The 26,415-nt window shown below is 39.5% G+C and overlaps 1 protein-coding gene across 14 annotated transcripts in view; it reads right to left on the reverse strand.

Moving 5' to 3' along the window:
• CPEB3 (cytoplasmic polyadenylation element binding protein 3) overlaps window positions 1–26,415 on the reverse strand; it is a 186,615-nt gene that overhangs the window by 35,911 nt on the left and 124,289 nt on the right. For all 14 annotated transcript variants that reach the window (XR_003520390.2, XM_027596641.2, XM_027596639.2 and 11 more), the window contains 2 exons: window positions 13,456–13,574; window positions 313–427 (listed from right to left, as the gene is read on the reverse strand). Coding sequence is in view for 13 of the 14 variants with exons in the window: in XM_027596641.2 (XP_027452442.1) it covers window positions 313–427; window positions 13,456–13,574 (234 nt within the window). In the remaining variant the exon portion in view is untranslated. The remainder of the gene's footprint in view (window positions 1–312; window positions 428–13,455; window positions 13,575–26,415) is intronic.

The raw sequence follows: 26,415 nt of genomic DNA on the forward strand, positions 1-26,415 counted from the left end.
TAACAATGCTGACTAGCATGAGAATGCACACTGCCAAATGTATTGTTATTATTTTTAAAATACGTGTGGCTGAGAGCACTGAATAGAATTCATCCTTTCAAAATAACAGTTTAATGAAACTGACTCTTGTACCGTAAGAAAATAAAGCATTTGGGGAGAAAATGTTTAATCCTGAAAGAGTTAGCTCATTGAAACTTATTTTTGGAGACTGTGTATAGCTGAGCAGAAATCTAGAAAATATTGAAGACTAAATACATTGGGGATTTTGTTGTTGGTGGTTTTGTTTGTTGTGGTGTTACTATTTCCACTCACCAGCTCGAAGGGGTCGTGGAACTCCCCCAACAAAGATAGTTTTTCTGGGGTCCAAAGGCTGAGAACCATCCATTACAAAGTCACTGTCACTTAGGTTCCATGGTCGAATTTGCACCTGAAAAAAAGTCGTTTACTTGGTCCTTACTTCATTTCCATCAACCCCAAATGAGAATAAGGTGACTAAAGACAAACCCACTGATTTGTGCATTTTACAACATACATAACCCAAACAAAATCCAGTTATTAATTTGTGTAATCTGCATTAGGTGCCTTTCAACAGAACTTGGGGAATCTACTTACAGGTACTCTACTCAACACTCTAAGACATATATCATGAAACCTTCAGAAACCACGGTTCTGAAAAAAGGCAGTCTTTTAGAGACAGACTCGGGGTTTTGAATCAGATCCATTTTAACACATGATAGACGGTTTATAACCTGTCACAGTTCAGCACTTAGCTTTTTAAGAGCTCACCTAAAGAAAGGGAACAGGAACATTAGGAATATTTTCTAAAATTATCTATATGTCTGGCTTTTAAGTTTTTATCAACCCCTAAAATTGAAACATTTATCTTTCAGAAATACGGTTTAACACAGATCAACACTCATCAGGTTAGCATGGAATTACCAGCTATATCAAATACTGAAGCACCTAGCATTATCTATTTTTGATTTATCTGATTATCCTAAACAAGTTTGGTTAAATAAAGGTGAGCCTAGAAATTGAAGTGACTTTGCAAAGAGTAGAAAAAGAAATCTTTATGGACATACTTCTTTCTATTTGGTAATATCTCTTCACTTGTACTCTGACTTCCTGCCTACAAAAAATAAGGTATTTCATAGAATCGTAACCTTAAAACATATTCCTCTCAATTCCTAACTCAATCATTAAAGAATAGTTTAAAACAAAACCACAACAAAAGGGCTCCCATACCAAAAGGAGAGCTTCAGTACTGCCTGAGACCAGTCACTCAGCGGGCCAGGTACTCTGGGAAATGAGCTAGGTGTGGAAGCAGAAAAACCAGCGTCTATCTTTTGGGAACACGCCTCTCCTTTCTCAGTCGCACCAATAGGATAGGAAACAAAACAGCTGAATTTTCATTTCCTTAATATCAACACAATTCTTCATTTCCCCCATTGCTCAAGTGTCAACACTTAATGCAAAAAACCCACATAAGATGATTTCTTACGTGGCTTGACTTATATCTAGAAGTACTCTCATTTGAAAGGTAGTAAATCTATCAATTATGGTGTCAAAACACCTTGAATCAACTCTAGAACTGGCATTGCTCAGTTAGAAACAGTCCACACATTCCTTATGATTGCTACCAAGTTCACCCCCCCCCACCTAACCTTTTGCCATTTATGACACTGCCTTCAGCAGTTAGTGAGAAGCAGTAAAATCTCTATTTCTTCCCTAGACCCTGAAAACATGGACCTGTTTGCAATTCTGCTAACATTTGTGCATTTGCTCCACCTTTATCATGTGAAAAAAAAAATCCTTGTTCTTTCCTTGAAACATCTGGTCTGTTTGACTAAATTACCGTTCCCTTGACATTTACCACAAAGGCAGATTCACCAATACCATAAAGCACCACTTTTAAATCCCTTCTTGAGGGCCCACTACAAATTTTTAATTAAAAACATAATTTCTTCATACTGTAAGAACAAAGATTCTAATGTCACCAATAACAAAAAAGTAGGACATATCTTTTTCTACACAGAGCACTCTTTTCTTCCAGTCTTACCCCTGATAAATTTAAGGCAGCTTCAGGACCTGGTAAGGCAATTCCAATCACTTAATGATAATGAATTTAATTGTGGGTCACTTTGTTTCACAAATGAAAACAAATCCCTAGTAGTATCCATGGCGTTCTGGTTTCATTTAATCAGAAGTACAGAAAATGCAGCCTTCTATAATAGCTGTAGGTTACGGCTGCTCAAAAGAACTCTGCAGAAGATCTCAAACCTTCCCGCTGAGAGCTCTCATTACTGCCTCTTCTCCTGCCCACCCTTGCTTCTTTACATCACACACAACCCATTCCCTTAGCCTATTCTTGTATTGTAGATTAAGTAAAGATACAGGAAGAAGACTCAAAAGACAGTAATTATTAAACCCTATTCACAGAACCTGCATTTCCCAGCTGACACCAGAAAATAGCTCCTCAGAGCTCCCACCACTACAGAATCAGAGAAATGTCAACATAGGCCAACATCAGCACATTCTACAAGTTAGGCAAAAAGTAATACTGTGGTGCTGTTTGCACTCTGGTGCACACTCTGGTTTCTCTCTGAAATATAAGCCCACTCTCACATAAGGCACGTTCTCCATCTTCTAAGTTTATTCTCAGCCCTCAGGGCCTGATATCCATATTTTATCTTTCTGACTTACTCTTTGAGTATATTTTCTGGTCCTTATTTATATATATAGATATTTCTCTACTTTTTAAATACCATGCTTTCTAAGCTGACTCAAATATACTATAGAAAGGGGTGGAATACAAATAAAAGAACTGCTTTTTGACTGTCTTCTTTTCTTTAATGATTATTTTTGAGAATGGATGAAATTAGAGCTCTGTTCTAATACGATATAAACTTCCCCCAGCAAAACAACCTTTACATATATAGAGATCGCTGTATGTATGTATGAAACAACTCTTTCAGTATGTTGTCAAATAAGCTATACTCTGGGGAGTAAGAAGAGCCCCAACATCCTGAGGGTTGGGAGTATAGGGACTTCATCAGACATGGTGAAAATACCCTTAAATGAGCCTGACAGTGATTCCAACACCCCTTCCTGGAGAAACCTGTCCACATTTGCTTAAAAAGGTCACTCTAGAAAGAGGCACGGCCCGTAGCCCTTCAGCCATGCCATGTCCTCAGAGCAGGGGTTATGCAAAATCAAATGTCCATAGGGATGGACAGGTAGCATAAATTTATCAGCCACTCAGACAACAGTTGTTACGCAGGCAATGACACACTGGAGTAAAACATTCCTTTTAAAGGAAGCAGACACTTTTCAGCTCCATCAAGTACTTATCATTTGTGAATGTACTGTCAGATTTTTCCATTTTGCAAGAGTAGCTAGAAATTCAGATTTTTATGTGAAATTCAAGATTTTAAAATGTTGAGAAAGAATTCAAATGTTAAAGCCACTGTACACCTAAACCAAACTAACTGCAGACCAGATCTATCCTGTGGGCCCCAGACTTATGATCTCTGACTAGAAAGGTTTACTTACCCCACAGCTCCCAATGGAATGTTGCCTTCCATAAGCACTCATGAGAGAAAAGACAAAAATGGTTTTTCCGTAGTTTCTTTTTTAATTGCGTATTCCTATGGAAACTCTGGTGAGGACTGTGAAACCTATTCTTTGGTTGAATTATTTGCTTCTTAATTCTTAAGAATTAATAATCTGAATTATTATCTGAATTTATAATCTTCTTTGCATAATTGCTTATCTTCAAAGGCAAATCTTTTTAAGGATAAAGGCAAAAACCAAACATAAAGGTGGTGCTATTAATATATCAATTTATGCCATATAGTAACTCTAAAAGCCTTCAAGAAACCTAAAAGAATGTAACATTAATCATATCAACAGTAATGAGAGCACTCATTTTACTTTTCAAGGTTTCCCAATGTGTGTTCTGTGAACAGCAGGTCCGGAGGCATGTTCTGCCAGACAAGCAGTGTTTAGGAAAAGTTACAGGCTATCTCTTCCTTCTTGGAGTTTCATGGCACCCATTGGTGTATATTTAATCAAAGGCTCTAAGAAGTTCTACAGGAAAGAAACCTGTTCAAATGTGCTTTAATCCAGCATTTCCAAATTTTTTTTTCGTAACACCTATTAATATCCACACTTTGGATAATACTGCCCTATTATATTTTATTCTTAGTATGTATCAAAATATGGCATAACAAGGTTGAACCAACTGAACAAAATGTAGAAACTTCACTCCAATCAAGGCCTTTTCTCGCTTATTTCCTACTATTGCTCTAAAAGGGTTGTTCTGGTAGAAATTAACTTTAAGGGGTTAGGAGTATAGTAAATATAAACAATAGCTGTTCAAAGAATTGAAAGCTTTCTGACTAAATTGCACAAAAGAGACGTTTGATTATTTTGATATCAACGAAGAATAAAGTAATTACAGTTCCATGTAAAAACTGAAGCTTCATCCTATTTAAAACTAAGAGTCATTAATAGGGATAAGATCAGGCCAAGTGCTAGGAAAAAAAAATTAGGTAATAGAGTATGGAGTATGGGTCACTTATTTTGACAAGAAGCTATAAGATCATTTTCTAAAAAATAAATTTCTTTGAAAATTTCCAAAAGCCTCTAAGTAAAAACTCAATATAAAATGCATTTTTATTGTATCTTTAATAACCGGATAAGAGAAAACACATAGCTTTAATAAGAACAATTTTTTAACATAAACCTTAGGGCTTTAAATCTCCTTACATGACCAAGCCACCCTATGGCTCTAGAATTCTCTGTTTAGACACAATTTAGAATTTAGACACTTACCTACCAGTAAATAATAGTATCTTGAGCTCATTTTGAACATCTCACCTACATTTCATCCTTGTCTGGTCATCTCCTGAGGTTACAAACATCCAACACATGCACGTCCTACTGCATAGTGCCTTCCTTTTCATCTATTCCTCTTAAGACAGCTCCACAAAGCAACCAGACTGTTCAGAGTCAACAGTGCAATCTGGTGGCTAACCCAGGAAACTACCCGATCAAAACCCCCTTTCTGCTATGTCTTCTTTCCCATGAATTTCCCATAAAGCACATGGCCTAGCCTCCCTAACCCCAATTTCCTCTTTCTTTTTTCAATACCCTTCAAACTCCTACTCAGGAGAAGGTCTCCCATTTTTCTCTCCCTAGTCATACAATCCTTTCAATCTACATGACTCACAAAAGCAATACTGCAGAACCATCAGGACTGCTCTCCCTAGCAAGCAGCAGCATCGCAGCTCTTCTGACGGCCAGGATGAGTCAGCTAAACTTAGGTGACATACAGCTGCAACAGCTCAGCTGTACTGGTAATGAACTCAGGCCCACCCCAGCTGTCAGCAATTCTATTTTAAGCATCACAGACCTCACAGAATGACCGGAGTGCCCCACAGTATCACAAATAAACTAGTTTGTGGTTTGTGAGGCATCTTTATCTCTTCCATGCTATAAGGGGTTGTTTTATTATTATTAACCACCAAAACTAACAGCCACAACAGCAATAATTATGGTTTGGATTCTCCAAAGTACATTCATATTTGGTATCTCATTTCAACTTAATTTCTTTTTTTAAAAATTAATTTTTGAAAGATTTTATTTATTTGTCAGAGAGAGAGAGAGCACAAGCAGGGGGAGTAGCAGGCAGAGGGAGAAGCAGGCTCCCTGCTGAGCAAGGAACCCGGTGTGGGATGGAGTCCCTGGGATCATGACCTGAGCTGAAGGCAGACACTTAACCGACTGAGCCACCCAGGCATCCCTCAACCTAATTTCTACCATACAGCTCCCTAACAAAAAGGTCAGCCAATTTCCAGGAGTTTAGATGCTACCTCATCTCAAGTGCTGCTCTCCACTCAATGGAGAGGAGGAGATACCCTCCCTGTATCTTCTGGGGGAAGTGACCAGAGAACAACCTAATAGCTCATCTGTTTCAATGCTCTTGATAAGACTTTTCTACCCTGGGCTCCCCTGGGGACTCCAGTCAGAACTCCACTGGGCCTCTAAGCAAAAAACTAACTCTCACACTCAAGCTATTCCTCCCATTCCTTAGGTAGAAATAGATTACAGGCCCCAGAGAGCTTCATCAAAATAGGCAGGGTTCTTCCTAGACAGGGAGCCAGAAGTAACCCTGGGAAATTCTCTCATGCCCTCCCAGAATGCTCCAGGTCCACCATCAGGGTCAGGAAACGGTCTAGGTACAAAAAGAAAACCCCTGCCATCTGTACCAAGCTGCACAGCCTGCCTGACGTACGGAAACCACAGGCTTTCAGCCCTTCAGCTACTTTTGAACAATTCAAATAGAACTCTGCACACTGTTTTTCATAAGGGCACCCAGTACAAAAACAGAGCATGCATAAACTGTGCCCTGAAAAGGGTGATGTATAGCCTTGCTCTGTGCTTGACTTAGTAAAGCAAAGCAATTATCAATTAAATGCAATGATTAATACCCATACTTATAACTGGAAGATTCAAGGGAATACCTTCTCTCTAAAGGCTTTCCTGACTCCCTCAGGAATACCTGACCACTTTGCCATTGAGCCCCCACCCCATGGCCACTCCTTATAAAACTTTTATCGTAGCACCTTTGACTCCTTACTTCACTTAGTATTTACATGTCTATTTCCTTCCACTGGGCTCTAGGGTCCTCTAAGGCTGAGACATATCTCTGTGTGGGTCCCAACTGCCTGGCAAAGTGCCGAACAGAGTGAGTGCTCTGTGCTCATCAGTGTTCTGGTGAATTAACAAAGGTTTTCCTGAGGGGCAGATGCTGATGCCCCAAGATGTCCAGCCACTGCCCTTCTATAGCTCCCAGATCACTCTCTTCACTCCACTGAAAGCCACCTGCCAGGGATATGGATATATAGTGTGTCTGATCACCAGTGGGTGCCCCAAGGCTTGGCCTAATCAGCACAAATTTCTGATGCTCCCCACCCTCCAGTGACCTACTCAGTGTTCAGAATTACCTAGTGCTCATCATTGCTGCTGATACTCCTACATCATTCAGAAAACATAAGCATGATAGATGATTTCCTTTTGAAAGAAAGAAGAAACTAGCACTTTTGAAGACATACACTACACCACTGTGCTAGTCGTTTTAAAACATTGTCACACTTAAATTCACTGTAACTGCTATGCCATAAACATTATCCCTACTTTAGAGATAAGGAAACTAAGGCTAAGAAGAGTGAAGTTAAGTCAGAACTGAAACCCAGGTTTATCTGACCCAGAGTCTATATACTCTTTCCAGTGCAATGATGTCCTGTGCCTGCGAGACTCCTTGTCCTCCAGCCTACTGGCCACCAGCCATGCTTCCCAAGAGTCACCTGAACAAGTCAAAATGCATTTTGATTTGTGAATGATTTATTTCTCTCTTCTATCTAAACTTATTCTGCTCCTTCTCAATTAAGAAATGACTGATATATTCTTCTTAAACCTACTAACAAAATTAGCAGTTAGAAAAGCTGAAGAAAATGATTTAGCAATGAACTGGCATTATATTCAGCTATTTTAACTTCCAGGTTCATAGCCTCAAGCAATTGTGCTCTTGCAGCCAGACAATTTTGTCCAATGTCTACACAAATGTGTATTTTCAGCTCCATGGTACTACAACAAGGATGTTGTTACTGGCATGCAAATCACTAAAACTCTTGAGAGTAATGTACACATAAAAGTTCAAGTTACCTAAGTTTTTCCTGGAAGAAGCCTATTCTTTGAATGAGCTTCATGGAATACTAATTCCACCAAAATCTTCACAAGTATAATCCCCAAATAGGTATATCAAATGCTGGATTAAAAAATATTACACAAATTCATTTACTGCAAGACTTCTCAGAACCTTAATATACCATTTTTTTCCCAAATATTCTTGGCTATGGAACCTTTAATTGGAGGAGAAAATGGATATAAAATGCACAAAGTTCTCAACAAATGACATCTATTATTGTTATGAGCAAACCTTTTGTCAATGATGCTCTCAAGAGATCAGTGTCTGATGGGACAGGTGTTCTTCAGAACACACTTTGGAAAACAATAAATATGGTCCCTTAGGGGATGGTATTAGCTATTTTGTCCACTAGAAACGATTTTAGTATATCAGAACGGCAGCATCTTTTAGACCTCCCTAGAGAGGAATAATAGGTCCAAAGACTCAAACACTAAGAAACTCTGGACTCAAATGCAAATTCAGAGAGTGGGGAGAGGAGAAGGATTTATTATGAATAAGAGGTAGTTCTCTCATTTCAGCGGAGAAATTCCTCCTTTGGAGAAATTCCTATGGTAGAAGGTGCCCAAACCATGAATTTAGACCAAAAGGAACAAATAAATAAATAAAGAAGATTAGAAATGCTGAAGATTTCCAAGAAGGAATATGACAAATCCAATTTGACTGAGCCAAGATAAAATTATAGTTATTGTCTTAGGAGGTAGTAGGTGGAGAATGAGAGTTTAAGTAAATATACCACAAACCCAAGGGCTGAGGCCATCAGTCAAGGAGCCCTGTAACTCAGCCCCTACTTAGTTTCCCAATTTAATTTCCCTCTGCTCCCTTTCATACATTTGTGCTCCATCTAACCAAGAGTTCTCTAGAGTGCTTCATCTAACCAATTAAATGTTCTCCACTCATTCTGCACAATTTCTCATCTGTGTTTACACTGTTGCCTTTCTCTGCAATGTCCATTTCCCACACTTCCACAGCTCCACCTCTTCCCTGGCTAATCTCCAAACCCTTTTCAACTTTCAAGGCCTAGTTCCGATGACACTTCATCCAAGAAACTTTCTTTCATCACTCCAGGTATACATAAACCCTCCAAAGCACTTAATCTTATCTTCATTGAATTTGTTATTTTTCCTAATTTCACAAATATTTTAAAAACTTTTATGTGCCAGGCTCTTTAGGTTCGTGTATTTATATACTTGTTTTACCTACCCATTATACTATTAACTTTCTGAACACAGGATTTTATATCTAATTCATAATAACCAGCTCTAATGTCTTGCCCATAGTTGGCACTCAAACACGGTTTAAAGGAAGGAAGGCACATTATTTTGAAAAGATGGCTGTATGTGGGCTGGAGATAGCTATAATAGTAGGTGTGAGTCACTAGAGATGCTGTAGTGATCAGAGAAGGCTTCAGGAGAGAGATGGCATTTGGGAGGGGTCTTAAAATAAGTGTAGCAATTAGAAATTGAGACAGGAACAGAAATATTTCAGTTGACTGGAATACAGGGTTCAGAAGGAAAGGTTGAAAAAAGAAAGGTTGAAAAAAACTTGAAGTCAGACTGGGAAGGTCTTCAGTCCCAAGCAAAAGGATCTGGACTGTCTTTGTACCTAAAGAGGAGACTAAAAGTGCTAGACATCCCACTGGTACATAAACGGGAGTAAGAAAAACCAGAATTACAGACAGATCGGACAGAATTAAAAATTAAAGAACCGAGCCAGCCTCCAACTGGTTTCCAGCTTCCTGGCTCCCAACATTTTTTTTTCAATTTTAGGTTTTTCAAATTTTGAGTGGATGACCATGTTACCTGAGCAATAACCAAACTTCAGCTTTAAATATACAGTTGCCCCTTGAACAACACAGGTTTGAAACGCACAAGTCCACTTATATGCAGATTTTTTTCGATAAATGAAGTATAGTACACTTTTTCTCTTCCTTATGATTTTCTTAGTAACGTTTCTCTAGCTTTCTTTATTGTAAAAAAATACTGTATACAGTACATATAACATACAATATGTTTAATCAAGTGTGTATGCTATTGTTAAGGCTTGTGGTCAATAGTACAGTATTGGTAGTTAAGTTTCTGGGGAGTCAAAAGTTATATGTGGATTTTTCAACTCCATGGGGGTCAGCGTCCCTAATACCCCCTACCCCCACCTCACCCCATTGTTCAAGGATCAACTGTATAGCAAAATCAATCTGTCATATTTCAGGATATTTATAAATTACGATTATGCTATAAATTGTAAGGAGGAGGAAGCAGGAAACTTCTAGTATACTCCTTTCAAGGTGTCTACTATTCCACATCTCTGGCCAAAGTGTTTTAGAAGGTAAGAACCATAAATATCTCTTTCCACACCTTGTCTTGAAGGTTACTGTTTTTCGGCCCCTATTTCAGTTAGTCTATGGCAAGTTTCCTGCTCTATCAATTTGCTGCTTTGAACCTTCAGGTTCAGTCTTTTTATATGTTTAAAAAGTGGAGTCACTTTGACAAGAGAGACCACTGTCACAATGTCTGTCCACTTCACTGGAAGCCTGGACAAGAACACAGCTATCCTTTGGGATGCTTAGAACATCTGAGCAATGGAACTCCTCTTGCTGGAGGAGGAAAAAAAAAATCACACATCTAGGAGCTTTACAATAACTCCTGCTCTTGCCAATTTGTTTACCCTTCTTTGGGACCAAGAAGTCAATTGAACAAGTTATAAATACAGTATCTTCTGCCATCTTTCAGAATCAGACCTATACATAAGGTAGTCTGTGTGGTCATAAATGAAAGGTCATCACTGACTAAAAGTATCTCCCCAATACTATCTGAAATCCACTGATTAGGGATTTGTTTGAGTTAAAAAACAAACATGATCTTAGAAAGGGGAGAGGGGATCTTGCTATCAGGCTCTGTATTAGGAAAACAATCTGATTCACCTAATCCACACAAAGGAAATGTGGGTTTGATTGGGGGGAAGGGAGAAGGGAGAAGGTCAAAGGATAGAAAATTGTGAGATCATTCTGGAACACTGTATATTTCCAAGGAGAAATCCAAGGAGCATCAGAAAGAACTAAACAACAGAATGAGGGCACTAGGATCCTGAAAGGTAGCCAAGCTAAGAAGTAGAAAAAGCAAAAAAGAGCCATAGCTCAGAAGGTTTGGGAATGAGTTCCAAAGGTTGACTTTATCTTGAGTTATTGCCAAGGTCCTCACTTACTCCCAGTAGTTCAACTCAGCTCTCATTCTCTGTGGGAGCATCCAAAATGAGGTGGAATGTACCGAAACTTGGGTGGGGAAGTGTGGCCAAATGAGGTTGGGAGTGATAGATGTGGAGTTGAAGCCAAGAAAGAGAAGGTTTCAAAAATGGAGCCAAAAGAGCTGGAACCCAAAATGGGATCCAGTTCATCAGAATTACAGGTATTCAGGGACTTTTCTGTTTCCCATCCTAAGTTTTATTCAAATTGTTTATGCTGGAAATTCTGAGTATGCCTGGGTTAAAGAAATACGTGATCAGCAGCCACCATTCAGAATTCACCAAGCTCCAATAAAACTGCTTCACTTGAGTTCAGAAAATGAAAACTGCAATAAGGCAGAAATTTGTAGAAACACAAACAGTGGAAGTTAGTTTCCCCATAAACATTACCAAAACAGATAATTACCACTAGTTATTTTCAAAAGTCCTTCAAGCCCAGGGTAACACATGTATTTGGAGGGAAAACAGTCAACATACCACTGCCATCTGCAACCGCCACTGCTCATTCCCTTCTCAAGAGATGTCCAGTCCTGGTGAAGGCTTGCCTTGACAAACATAATATCCTCCTCCCACAGAGCCAGTGACGTGACCCTTCCAAGGTACACAAGCCCATCTGCTCATCTCCATTCTCCTCCCCTCAATTCAACTGCTTCTAAATCTACTTTGGGCATAACTATCTTCATGTGGACCTCTACCCCTCTGCCTTTTTTATGTATAAATATATTTCAAATCCTCTCCTACAGAGCCTCCAGAGGCTCTCTGGAGGTTGACCATTTACCTTTCAGGCATCGGACATGGGACATGGGATCAATCTTTCTAATCTCACACGATTCCAAAGAGATTTAGAGAAGTTACTTCAGCATTCTCATTATTTATTCAGATGAAACACTGCATACTCCCATTCTAGTCACAAGCACAGCCTCTCCACACTGTTTAAATTAAGATCAAAGTTAACAAAGGTTCCCTACTCTTTTTCCCGACCTGTATAGCTACCTATCCAAGTCTGCTAACTCCTAAAATATTTGGTAATGACCCCAGAATTTGAAAAATACAGTGACAGCAAGTGTCACACTTGCTAAAATCCTTGCTTCCTCTGCATCAATTATTCTATGATTCAATATCCCCATTCTTTAGTAATTCCTTCTGCTTTCCGTGCTGCAGTCTTCCCCTTATAGGTGGACAAGTCCCAGCATCATTCTTTTGCAACCAACTGTAAACCCTGTTCTAGACGTCACCATTCTTTTCAGCAGACCTTACCATGTAGATAAGCTCTAAACTTGCTCTCCTAACTATGGCACTATTTGGGACTAATAGCATCATCCAGTTATACCTGTACAAATCCCAAATGCTCTCACATTCATTTTCCTCTTACCTGAGCTGCTCAACATCCAGAGAGAAACCATATGCCTGTTATTTTATAGATAAGGAAATCAAAATTCTGCAAGTATTGGGTGACTTATTCTGAGCCAAGTAGATAATTTAAATGAGCTAGAGTCAAGACTTCTAACTTCTGACCCCAACTCTTTCCCCATGCACATTTCTGAGAATAAACCTAACTGCCAAGCAAGCCCCACATGTCTGGTGTAAGTCTGACAGGACATGCTGTAGGTCCCGTGAGAGATACCTGCATTGGTCCCTTGGTCTGTATCACTGTTTTTACCCTATGTCCCACTCCTAGCACCAAGTCTTGATACACAAACTCACCCCCTCCTAATTTCTCTCCATCCTACTTCTACCATGTTAACCAATTTCTTTTTTTACTGTTGTTCTGAATATAGTCTTGCCCCTTCTCCACTGATAATGCCTGTCAGGAGAAAGGAAGCAGTCTTCTTCTCTTACCCAACAACTTACTCACACCCTTTGGCTCAGAAACCACAAACTCTTAACACAAACGCTGTATAAGTGTACATTTATTTATGGTTTTGGGTCCATGTTCTCTGTCCTTGCTTTCTCCTGCCCTGTTCGAAGCCTATCCATTTGAGAGTGTGAGCTCCTGGCCCAGAAGGCTCTAGTTAGTCCGTTGTGGGCACCATCCAGCACAATGCCTTGCATTCACAGGAGCATAAACATTGCCAATTACCATCTTTTTAAAAAAAATAATAAATTATTCCTGTCCTTGATCTGAAATAATGACAGAAACCAGTTGCCAAAACCACTAAGAGCATTGTTTACTTCAATTCAGAGTTACTGAATAGGAATTAGCTTGAAAGAGCTGTAAAGTGAAAGACAAGGACACATTTGTTTACACGCAGTCCCAAAGGTATAAAACGAAATACAGAGTAATTTGTTATTAGTTTCTCATCCACAACAGTCCAGCTCTACTGCATAGCAAGGTCACCCTGGGTAAGAGGATCCTAGTTACCAGCATTCCCATTACAGAAAAAAGGTGATCAGCTATTCCAAATGCATATGTGCTCTAGAAAAGCACCAGCTGGCTGCATATCACTTACCGGTTTATCCTTGATGGTGGGGCTTGACACGCACAGGTATAGCTTCCCGTCTTCTTCCAGGCAGGCATCTATCAATGCTTGCACTGAGCTCTCCTCCTGGAACAGCAGAAAGGCATAGCCTTGGGAGAACAAAAACAAAAGGACGGAGAGAGAAATCAGTATATTAAACTCAAAGTACCATATAAAAATTTACCTGTTGTTTCCCTTTGGCAAATTCTTACTAAAATCTAAGAACTTGAAATGGGACACAGGAAGTAATAGTCACTGAGACACTTCATATGCCAAGCATTGGGTTAGGTACTTGTAGACATAATCTTGCTTAATTCTCATAATTACTCAGGGGAGCAAGTTCAGAACTCCTCTATGGAATTTCCATGAAATACAAGCATACCTCATTTTATTGTCCTTCACTTTATTGTGCTTTGCAGATATTGCGTTTTTTACAAATTGAAAGCCTGTGGCAACCCTACATCAAGTAAATCTATTGGAGCCATTTTACCAATAGCATTTACTTACTTTGTGTCACATTTTGGCAATTCTCACAATATTTCAAACTTTTTCATCATTATTATTATATTTGTCATGGTGATCTGTGATCAGGAATCTTTGAGGTTACTATCGTGATTGTTCTGGGGAACCATGAACCAGGCCCACATAAGCAAGTGAACTTGATAGATATTGTGTGTGTTCTGACTGCTCCACGGACCAGCCATTCCACTGTCTCTCTCCCTCTCCGTGGGCCTCCCTATGTCCTGAGACACAACAATATTGAAAATAGGCCAAATAATAACCCTGCAGTGCCCTCCAAGTGTTCAAGTAAAAGGAGGAGTTGCACATTTCTCACTTTAAGTCAACAGCTAGAAATGATTAAGCATAGTGCAGAAGACATGTTGAAACCTGAGAGAGGCTGGAGGCTGGGCCTCTTGAGCCAGTTAGTCAAGTTGCAAATGCAAAAGAAAAGTTCTTGAAGGAAATTAAAAGTGCTACTCCAGGGAACACACGAATGATAAGAAAGCAAAACAGCTTTATGGCTGATATGAAAAAAGTTCTAGTGGTCTAGATAGATCAAACCAGCCACAACATTCCCTTGAACCAAAACCTAATCCAGAGCAAGGCCTTAACTCTCTGCAATTCTATGAAGGCTGAGAGAGATGAGGAAGCTGAAGAAGAAAAGTTGGAAGCTAGCAGAGGTTGATTCGTGATGTTTAAAGAAAGAAGCCATCTCCATGACATAAAAGTGCAAGGTAAAGCAGCAAGTGCTGATGTAGAAGCTGCAGCAGGTTATCAAGAAGATCTTGCTAAGGTAATTAATGAAGATGCCCCCAGTAAACAGCAGCTTTTTCAATGTAGATGAAACAGCCTTGTATTGGAAGATGCCAGCTAGGACTTTTACAGCTAACGAGGAGAGGTCAAGGCCAACCTTCAAAGCTTCCAAGGACAAGCTCACTCTCTTATTAGGCATTAATACAGCTGGTGACTTTATGTTGAAGCCAATGCTCATTGACCATTCTGAAAATCCTACAGCCCTTAAGAATTATGATAGATTTACTTTGCCTATGCTCTATAAATGGAACCATAAAGCCTGGATGACAGCACATCTGTTTACAAGATAGTTTATGGGATATTTTAGGCCCACTGTTGACCTACTGCTCAGAAAAATAGATTCCTTTCAAAATATTACTGCTCATTGACAATGTACTAGGTCACCCAAGAACACTGATGGCGAAGATGTACAATGAAATGAATGTTGTTTTCATGCCTGCTAACACTATGTCCATTCTGCAGCCCATGGATTTCAACTTTCAAATTTTATTATTATTTTTTTAAGTTTATTTACTTATTTTAGTAGAAATCTCACACCCCGAGATCAAGAGTCGCATGTGCCTCCAACTGAAACAGCCAGGCGCCCCCCCAGTCTTATTATTTAAGATATACATTTCATAAGACTATAGCTGCCAGAGAGTCCTCTGATGGATCTGGGCAAAGTAAACTGAAAACCTTTTGGAAAAGATCTACCATTCTAGATGTCATTAAGAACAATCATGATCACGGGAAGAGGTCAAATTATCACCATAACAGGAGTTTGGAAGAAGCTGATTCCAACTTAAGGATAACTTTGAGGGGTTCAAGACTTAAGTGGAGGAAGTAGCTGCAGATGTGGCAGAAATAGCAAGAGAACTAGAATAAGTATATGGAAGATGAAGATGTAACTGAATGGCTGTAATCTCAGCCAGTTTTAATGATAAAACTTTAACAGATGAGGAGTTGTTTCTCATGGATGAGCAAAGAAAACGGTTTCTTGAGATGCAATCTATTCCCAGTGAAGATGCTATGAAGACGGTTGAAATGATAACAAAAGATTTAGAATATTATATAAACTTAGCTGATAAAGCAGAGGCAGAGTTTGAAAGGACTGTCCCCAATTCTGAAAGAAGTTCTACTGTGGGTAAAATGCTATCAAACAGCATTGTATGCTCCAGAGAAATGATGTGGCAAAGTTAATTATTGTCTTACTTTAAGAAATTACCACATCCATCCCAACCTTTAACAATCCCCACCCTGATCTGTCAGCAGCCATGAACTCTGAGACAAGATTCTTCCCAACAAAAAGGTTACAACTCACCGAAAGCTCAGGTAGTGGTTCCATATTTTAACAATAAAGTAATTTTTAATTAAGGTATATATAGTTTTTTAGACATAATGCTGTTGCACATTTAACAGACTACAATATAGTGTAAACATAACTTTCATACGCACTGGGAAACTAAAAAATTTATTTGATTCACTTTATTGAAATATTTGCTTTATTGGGGTGGTCTAGAACTGAAGCCACAATATCTCCATGGTATGCCTGTAGATTTGGTCATCAAGAGAGCAGGCAGATTCATCCCTGGCCTGAGCCACAACAACTAGCCAAAAAACAAGCATCATCTGCCCCCCAACTTCCATCAAACTTTATGCTTGACACATGCTACAATATGGATGCACCTTGAAAATATTATGTTAAGTGAAAGAAGCCAGGCACAAATATTGTATGATTCCATTTATATAAAATGCCCAGAATAGGCAAATCTATAGAGACAAAAAATATATCAGTGGTTACCTCGGGTTAAAGACTGGAGAGAATAGGTACAGGGTTTCTTCTGAGGATGATGAATATTTTCTAAGATTGATTGTGGTGATGATAGTGGCATAACTCTATGAACATACTGAAAACCACTGAATTTTATACTTTAAATGGGTAAACTGTATGGTATGTGAATTAATACCAAGAAAAGTTGTCTAAAAAAAAAAAGCCCAATAATAGCCTAGCCTAATGTTACTTCTGATGATGATGTCTGCTTTCTCCAAGGATACTCTCCTATCTCATGGAAGAGTACACAACTGATAAACATGGATACTAGCTGCAGTATTTCCATAGAGACAGCCAGCTTTGCTCACTTCGACTCAGTAAGATTTACTGAGCAACTGTTATAAGTGGGACACAATCTGTGGATTATGAGAAAACTGAGATGGAGGAGAGTACGTTCCTACTGTCAAGAGACTTCTGTGGTAGAAGAAACAGACATTTAGACAATTAACTATTTGCTACAAAACTGAAGGAGATACATGGGGACAAAAAGTGCATTGGTAGCCCAGAGGAGCAAGGACTCTTACTTGAGAGAATCAGCAAAGACTTCAAATAGGTCAGCAGATGTTTAAGGGACCAATTCTGGCATCTGCTGCCATATCAGCATTCATGTATGGCAGCGGGGCAAAGGCCCATCATGAGCCAGTCTAAGTTTGACTAGTCAACTATTCAACCCTTCTGCAACCCCGCTAGCTTTGCAGCCTCTCAGCGGTCAGCTCCACTCCCAGTCCTCAAAAAAACCCATCACCAATATGGTCCTACCCTGGTACACTGCATGCCAGAAAGGTGTAAATGGTGGAGAAGAATAAGAACCTCCATATTCAGAAGATTCTCGCACATCAAACAAAGATGTTAATCAACTGGCCTAGAAGCAAAGCTCTTGGAGTCCTAGGCAGCACACAATGACAGTAGCAGTAGATAATGAATAATGGGTATTTTTTTTTTAAGATTTTATTTATTTATTTGACAGAGAGAGACACAGCGAGAGAGGGAACACAAGCAGGGGGAGTGGGAGAGGGAGAAGCAGGCTTCCCGCGAAGCAGGGAGCCCGATGAGGGGCTCGATCCCAGGGCCCTGGGATCATGACCTGAGCCGAAGGCAGATGCTTAACGACTGAGCCACCCGGGTGCCTCTGGGTACTTTTTTTTTTAAATACTTTTCTCAACTCCTTGTCTAGTATACACAGCATCCAAGCAAAAACAGCAGAAGAAAGGTTAACCACTATCATCCAAACAAACACAGCAGGAAAAAGATCAACCATTATCTGACACAAGAGTGGCCAATTCAACAGGCAGAAGTCAACGTACAGGGGATAGCACCAAGCCCAAAGGAGTGGGTATATAGCTACACCAGGGAGGCTGCCTACATGGGGGGACCCAGAGCTGTTTTCTGGGCTCTCCTCCTAAGCTAGCTGGGTCAAAAGATTCAGCAGGTGGCTAGGCAAGAAAAATAAAACCTAACTGCAAGACTAGAAAAAATATCATTTCTTCATATCCTTTCTCTATTGGAAACAGTATCAAACAATCACCAAGCCCCAAGGAATCTATTAAAAATTCAGTGTTTTCATTTAATGTGAGAACATTAATTCCACTTGCCAAAGTGAATACTAGAGATGAGTGAGGTTAAAAAAATGCAAATTACAAAGAGGAGGTTTCAGCATGTCCTCTCAAACCTCCTGCCTCACCAAGTTAAACCCTGGCAGAGATGGCCCACAAAGGTCCTAAGAGGCACACTGGATATCTTGTTCTTGGAGAGGACCCCATCTGTGTATATTATGCACAGTCCCATCAAAAAGGCCTGGGGAGGGGTGTCTGGGTGTCTCATTCGGTTGATCATCCAACTCTTGATCTTGGCTGGAGTCCTGATCTCAGGGTCATGAGTTCAGGCCCCGTGTTGGGCTCCATGCTGGCCATGGAGCCTACTTAAAAAAAAAAAAAAAAAAAAAAGGCCTGGGAATGGGGCATGCTCACTGAAATGGGGCTTTCTCTAGCTCCTTGCCACCAGAAGGCCACCAGAAGGCCACCAGGCTGACTACGTTTTTCTGGCATGCTGCTGCCCACCCTCTAGAATCTTCCACATTAATTCCTGCACTGAGCTCAACTTGTGCATCAGAAGAGAGGGAGAGTATCTCCCCATAGCAGCTGAGTAGCTAACACAAAAGCATGTAGATCTTCAATCAGGCCTCTCACACAGCCATAAATGTTAACATTAGCAGTAGACAGAGTAAAAACAATGGGGAGTCAGAAGTAAAAGCTTGCTACAAATACTATTATCAAGAAAAATATCTATGAACAACTTCTCCTTTCCCAAGGAATGGCTCATAATACTTTGCCAATTTCTTTAGGATAACTCTTTTACAGCAAATAATCTTTTATAATAAATCATCTCTACTCCCTGATCAGCAAGCTGCCACCCAGTAATGACAATATTCTCTTAGCATTACAGATAAGGGTTGTGACTCCAGTTCAACAATTTCCTTCAACCCTACTTCGTACCTCAGGACTTCCAACCAAAACAAAATTCACCAGAGATACCCCAAATCACTCATGAACACAACTTTATTATACCTTCACCTACTAAAAACACCTTCTGACACCTCAAGGTCAACCAAACCCAGATGATAAGAGAAATCAGAGTATTTAAAAACAAATCAGGAAGGAAGAATCCTTCAAATATATTTCCCTTTTGATCTTTAGAAATTTAAGTTCAAAGTAAACAAAGCAGAAAAAGATTCCTTCTAGAATAACAAGGTCAATGTGAGATAAAAATTAAATCAATTATTTACTAAAAGGCAAATTCCACATGGTACTATGAAAAGAGTTCTGGACTAGGAGTCAGAAGGTCTAGATTTAGATCTAAGTTCTAACATTACTAGCTGTGTGTAATAATAGCTAACATTTACTGAGCATCTATCTACTATGTACCAGGCACCATTCTAAGTTCATTCATTCATCATCACACACACCCTGTGAAGGAGGCACTACTTTTAGTTGTTTCACAGTTAAAGAAATTGCACAGAGTGATTAAGCAACTTGCTCAAGGTAACCTAACAAGTGGTGGAACCATGAATTTGAATATTAACGTAAAGTTTCTGAGTCTTGGCTCTTTTCTCTGTAAAATGAAAAAAAAAAGTATTTGTCCTGATTAACTTACAGAGAGGTAGGTTATGAAATAGTACATGTAAGGGTGCTTTGTAAACTAGGTATTGTGCAAGTGTCAATTTTTCTTTCTGCATTTTCAGTGATACTTCTGCATATTTGTGTGATATATAAAATTGAGTTTTGCATACAGTCCCGTAAAAGTTGGAGTTCAAATTAATGATATGCACTTTCTATGTGCATTTTCAAGTGTTTGGTGAATAAAGGGCAGTAATCTAGATACTAAAGATAAACCTTAAAGTTATTTGAATAATAGGCTGAATATTACTGTAAACAAATAATAAAGTGATTGAATATTTTGTTTTCATATATAATTAGCCATGTCCACCAGGAGAGGAAATTATCAGATGTGATATTATTTGCTGATTCTAATACATTCTTTAAATAAAAGCCTATTATTGGGGTACCTGGGTGGCTCAGTCGGTTGAACATCTGGCTCTTGATTTCAGCTCGGGTTAAGGATGGTGGCATTGAGCCCTGTGCTGGGCTCCACGCTTAGCGGGGAGTTGGTGTGGGACTCTACCCCTCCCCCCACTCATGCATGGGCTTTCTCTCTCTCAAATAAATAAATCTTCAAAAAAAATAATAAAAGCCTATTATACTTACAAATAGAGCTCCTCAAACTGTCACTATGATGGCAGGTTCTTCTATTAGTTTGAAAGGCATATAAAAAAGCTTGACCAAAAAATTGTAAGCTCCCTCTGTTCTCCCTTGACCTCTGAGTCAGTAAGAGACAAGAGTACCATAAAACTCAAGTTTCAGAAATGGTGACTTTATTTTCCACATACCTGAGGAGTGTGAGGGGGTTTGAGGGATGTGGTGAGCTATGGGAGGCCCTAAACTCAGAGCCAGCCTGTGGGTGGAACTATGGGCTCTGGAGCAACAGAGCAACAGGAGTTCTTAACACTATCACCATCATGACTCTGGGTTGGGCAGAATGGATGGCAGGAAATTGCTTGCTTTCCCACTGGTGCCAAATAGGTTGGGTGAGAAAGGGGAAAACAGTGAGGGAATTTTAGACAGGCCTGGACTGACCACACTTCTCTGGGGTAAAGAGGAACAGGAAGGTATGGGTTGGGGGGACTTACTTGGGATGATTCCATTTTATTTGGCCAGGACGTTACAGGCTAAATTTAATTAATAGATTTTTTTTTCTCTTAATACCTGAGAACACATTAAGTACAACAATCTTCAAAATGTTCTTGGCTACCTGTCAAAAAACAATGCTTCCTGAGCTCTTAAATACCTAATTTTTCATGTTAGAATTTTTTTTATACTTGATCCCTAGTACAAATAACCATCACCACCAATTTCACCACCACAAACACCAGTTACGAAGTGCTTACAGTGTGCCAGGCACTTAGCTAATAATCAACACTTTACGTCTATAAGCTCTTTTCATCCTCACAGTAATTCTGTGAGGTAAATACAAGTTTTTATTCTCATTTTACAGATGAGAAAACTGAAACTCCAAGGGGTTAAGGGACACCTCAGATTAAAACCCAGGTCAGCTTACAGAGCCCTCATTCTTTATCCATTCACTTATACTGTCTTGCCTAAAAATGATGAGGCAAAAATTTCATTATCATTCACAAATGAGGACTGGTCTGTTTACTATTTATGGTTACTTTTGTGACAGTGATCATTTCACAGTGTTTTAAGTAGCAGAAAGTGGTCACCTGTGCTTTTAGTGCTACAATTTAAGGCCTATGCAGATACATTTGCTCGAAAGCCCACAGAACTATATTAAGAAGAACTAAAATGATGAATTTCAAAATCATCAGAAGTTTAGATTTAGTTTTATTTAGGTCAAATTGTCATATTTAGTACAGATGCCTATTGGCTTTCAATTTATTTCTAAATTACATATATGTATTTATTTATTTTTAAAGATTTAATTAATTAATTAATTTGAGAGAGAGAGAGGGAGCAGGAGGGAAGGGAGAGAAATCTGAAACAGACATGGGGCTCAGTCCCACTACTGCAAGATCATGACCTGAGCCTAAACCAAGAGCTGGATGCTCAACTGACTGAGCCACCTAGGCACCCCACAAGTTATGTATTTAGAATAAAGGTACTTGAGGGAGTGAAAAAGCAGGTATCTCACTAAATTAAGATTTTAATAAAATGAATATCATCACAGTAATAATCGACTTAAGCAAGAATCATCAATGGATTCTAAAACTATTGGGTGAATTTGGGAAAGGGATACAAGATATTTAACATACTCTTAAAGTATCACTTCACAGATTAATCATTATTCGCAAAGGGAGAAAGGCATTTTTAAAATGGAGGAATCTGGCAGACAACACCTCAACCAAATGATAAAAATTAACATCACCAACAACAGGGCAAACTGACTTAATGTGCCTCCTGTACTATGTCCTTCTCAATGCAGCATATCATCTACATACTATTTCTGCTAACAGTGTTTTACTTGAATTTCATTATAAGGAAACATAATTCCAAATTAAGTGATATTCTATAAAACATCTGACATGGACCCGTCAAATGATACAAAAGATAAAAAGCCTAGGAAACTGTCTAAATTAAAAGACAGTAGAGAGATATGACAACTAAATTAAGTCTATATTTGGGTGTTAAGGCTACATGTTTGGATCTTGGATTAAAAAAAAAAAACAGCTCTAAAGGACATTACTAGAACAATCTGGGTATTTCTTGTTCACAGGAGACATATGCAGAAGCACTTAGGAGTGAGGGATCTTGATGTCTACAACTTACTCTCAAATGATAATCACACACACACACAGAAAAAAAGAGAAAAAGCAAATGTGGCAAAATGCTGACAACTAGTGAATCTAGAAAAAGGCTATATAGGTGTTTGTTGCATTTATTCTTTTTTTTTAAGGATTTATTTATTTATTTTTTTATTTGACAGAGAGACACAGCGAGAGAGGGAACACAAGCAGGGGGAGTGGGAGAGGGAGAAGCAGGCTTCCTGCTGAGCAGGGAGTCCGATGCAGGGCTTGATCCCAGGGCCCTGGGATCATGACCTGAGCTGAAGGCCGACGTCTAATGACTGAGCCACCGAGGAGCCCCGGTTTTAAATTTTTGAAAATAAAAATTTGTGAGGAAAAAAAACCCCACAAGGTCTTTCTGGGGAAGAGAGTAATATCTTCTCCCATTCTCTCAAGAGCTGTTTGGTATTTTTTAAAGACCCAACAGTTCTTAAAATCAACTAATGCTCTTAGTGATTTATATGTTTCAATTATCAGCTACAATGGGAAAACAATTTCAGCTTGTAGGGCTGTGCCCTAAACCATTGCTACATTCATAAAACAGTAGCTGACCAAGGGACAGCCAATTTCTGATTAAGCGAGATCAGCCCCAGAAGGAAAAATCCATGGTCTGGACACACAGAGAGAGATCTCTCCTTGCACAGAATCCAGGCTCCCTGATTTCCTGTGACTTTCCTAGACAGAGCTGAAGGGCACCTCCCCAGCCAGAACTGCCTGAATTCAGACACCTTTTGGCACAGAAGGCTGTTCCAAACATTCTCACTAACCTTGGCTCTCGGGTCAGAAGACTTACCTGGTTTGCCTCAGGAGTCTTTGTCTTTGGATTCAATTCAATAGAACCTAAAATATTTATGAGGGACAAGGCATGAAGCTAGGCAATGAAGCTACAAAGATGAAGAAGCCAAGTCCTAGAAAAATCCAACCTATAAATAAATGACTAAGGGACACCATGAAAGGTGGTGTGTTGAGGGTGTGTCCTATAGAACACTGCTGAGAGACAAATGAAGCAAAAGTGTCCAAACATCTGGGAAAGCCACAGAACAAAGGCCATATATGAGCTGGACAATAATGAGTCTTCGAGGATGTAAGGGCATTCCAAGTTCATGAAAGAGTGCAGGCCAAGGTATCGAAAGTCAAAGGTTTGGCTCATTTGGAAAACAGATGAGAATTCATTAGTTAGAGTATAGGATTGGGGGCAGTAGGCGGGAAGAGCTGAAGCACCTCATCAATTCCCTGCCTGCTCCCTGGAGAACACTGTAGGTCTCTGAACTGGATTCCCTATTCATTTTCCCTCTTGGATGAAAACATGTGATTTCCAAAATTTACTGAACACTTACTATGTGCTCTAGGCACGGAGGAGGATTACTAACATAAGCAAGACTTCATTCTTAAGAAATTTATAAGCTAGTACAAAAAAGTCATGAAGAATAAGTACACAGAGAACTATAATCTAGGAACAATACATTAAGGATCCCAAGAAGTATTTTTTTGAGGTATTTGTAAAAGTTGGACTTCACAGAAAGAAGAAAGATCTTTCAGTGAAGAAGACATGGATAGAGGGGCGCCTGGGTGGCTCAGTCGTTAAGCGTCTACCTTCAGCTCAGGTCATGATCCCAGGGTCCTGGGATCGAGTCCCACATCGGGCTCCCTGCTCGGCAGGAAGCCTGCTTCTCCCTCTCCCACTCCCCCTGCTTGTGTTCCCTCTCTCGCTGTCTCTCTCTCTCTCTGTTGAAAAATAAATAAAATCTTTAAAAAAAAAAAAAGAAGACATGGATAGAAAAATCAGGGAAGTCCTTTTGTAGGCGGTAGGAGATTGTAATGGCATGACATAGGGAAAAAATGGAGGACATTTCAGGTGAAGGAATTAGCCTAAGATAAGATGTAGAGATGGCTCTGCAGATACTGCCCAAATCCATGGATTCCTGAACGTTTCCTGTGGATTCAGAACTAAACATATTTCTTTGACTATATTTACTACCTAGGGCTGAGGCTCAAACATTTTGGTCTACTGTTTTGTGTTTTTTCATTGCACTAGTAACTGTTTCTTTGTGGACTTCTGGCTTGGCAGGCAGGGGTGGAGGAAGGTAGGAATGGACAAGAAAGCAAGTCCGAGGGGTAGAACCACCTCAGAGTTGAAAACTGGCAATCTACTGCCTGTGTTCTTAGTAAAGTCCTGCGATCCAGGGCAGTGACCTGGGGCATTTGGGCTCAAAACTTGCTCTGTTTATGTAACCTCACATTTCCTACATAAAGAAGTCCTTGTGAAGTCGGCCAGTCTGTCAGTTCTAGTCACAGTCAGTTCTAACAAGCACCTGACCATGAAAACTGAGATCAGACTGGGGGTGTGGGAGGAAACTGGTCAAACTAGTTGGGCAGTTTTATTATTACTGAGCATTTCATTTTTACCAGGGGGAGGACACTAATACTACTCAACACCTATTAAGCCTAAGTACCGTGTTGGTATGAATGTGCCCTATTTCCTATAATCCATTTAGTAACCCCATGAGTAGTATTAACTCAGATGAGTAAACTGAGGTTCAGAGATTAAATAACTTGCTCAGTGTCACATAGTAACTGCTGCCCATGTCTGAGTCCACAAACAGCCAGCTCTTGCCCCCCCTGCTTGTCATTCTCCCTCATTCAGCATCAGACAACTTTTAACTTAATAGACACTTCCCTATGATGAAGCTTTGGTCCAAGCCTGCTTTTACAGCGCTTGAACTTTGACACTCTAATTTCTCCTCCTTCTTGCACTTTTATACTCCTCTGATGAGTTCTTGATGCTGTTGCCAATAGGTGTTCTCTGTGCCACCATTTCTCCTTCACAAGACTAAAGCCTTGACTAAAGCTATCCATTCTATTATGAAAGACAACCCAGGTTTTTGTTCTCAGCTTTCAAAATTGTTCACCAGGAACCAAAGGTTCCAAACCTTTTCAACTGACATATCCTCCCTTGGTTTCACTTGCTCATCCAATTCCTATCAGCAAGTCCTGTCCCAATCTACACCCTCTGTGAAAACATTCACCCTGCCTCAGCCTGTCAAATTTGCACCTTCCATTTCAGTTCCTGAGAGCTACTCTCTTCCAAAGAACATTCTCACCAGGGGTGGTTTTGACTTCTCTGTGCTAAACAAGCATCTCCCCTGTTCCTAGCATTTCTGTCCGGACATAGCACAACAGGTACTGTTGTGGCAGAGTACAGGGTGTCTCTGTTACGTATGTGGCTGCTCAGGCTCTGTCTTGTCGCCTGTACATTCCTCTGCCTACTCCTTTCTATACAGTCCCTCAAACTATAAATGCTCTGAAATCAAAGACTCACTCTTACAGTTCACCTTCAGTACAAGGCAGAAGAGATAGATGTTTAATAAAACAGTTTAAACTGAGTGTGTGCTAAGCTTTTAAAAGGAATAACAAGTCAAAAAAAGACAAAATAAAACAAAAAGCCCACTCCTGCTACTCTGCAGTAAAGTTTCCATGTTTTTATAAGAAAATCCTTCCCGAGAATGAAAACTTAGATCAATTAAAATACAGAATTCACTAAAGAGTGTATTATAAGCCAGGACCTGCTTAAAAAAAAAAAAAAAAGGCAAAGTATTACTCAAAAGCTTACAAATTGCAAAAGGTTAAGTACAGGCTAAAACCCTTTAGTTTCCCAACTTGGATCAGTTTATGGAACTCAAAAAGTAGAAAAACTTGGAATCTGGGCCTAAAACAACAGACTTATTTCCATTCAAGTTATACTACAAGGGAAAAAAATGTGAAGTTTGAAAACTTTCCTTTCCAAAGCCAGAGTTAGATAAACTAAAGGAAAAAGAAATACATGCCATGAATGCCGTCTATGCAGCTTCACAATGACCTATTTTTGTCCATTTAAACTAGAGTCTTCTTTCCTGCTCTTCAAACAGGATCTCTG

This window comes from Zalophus californianus, chromosome 15 (assembly GCF_009762305.2).
Source record: "Zalophus californianus isolate mZalCal1 chromosome 15, mZalCal1.pri.v2, whole genome shotgun sequence".
NCBI classification, from domain to species: Eukaryota; Metazoa; Chordata; class Mammalia; order Carnivora; family Otariidae; genus Zalophus; species Zalophus californianus.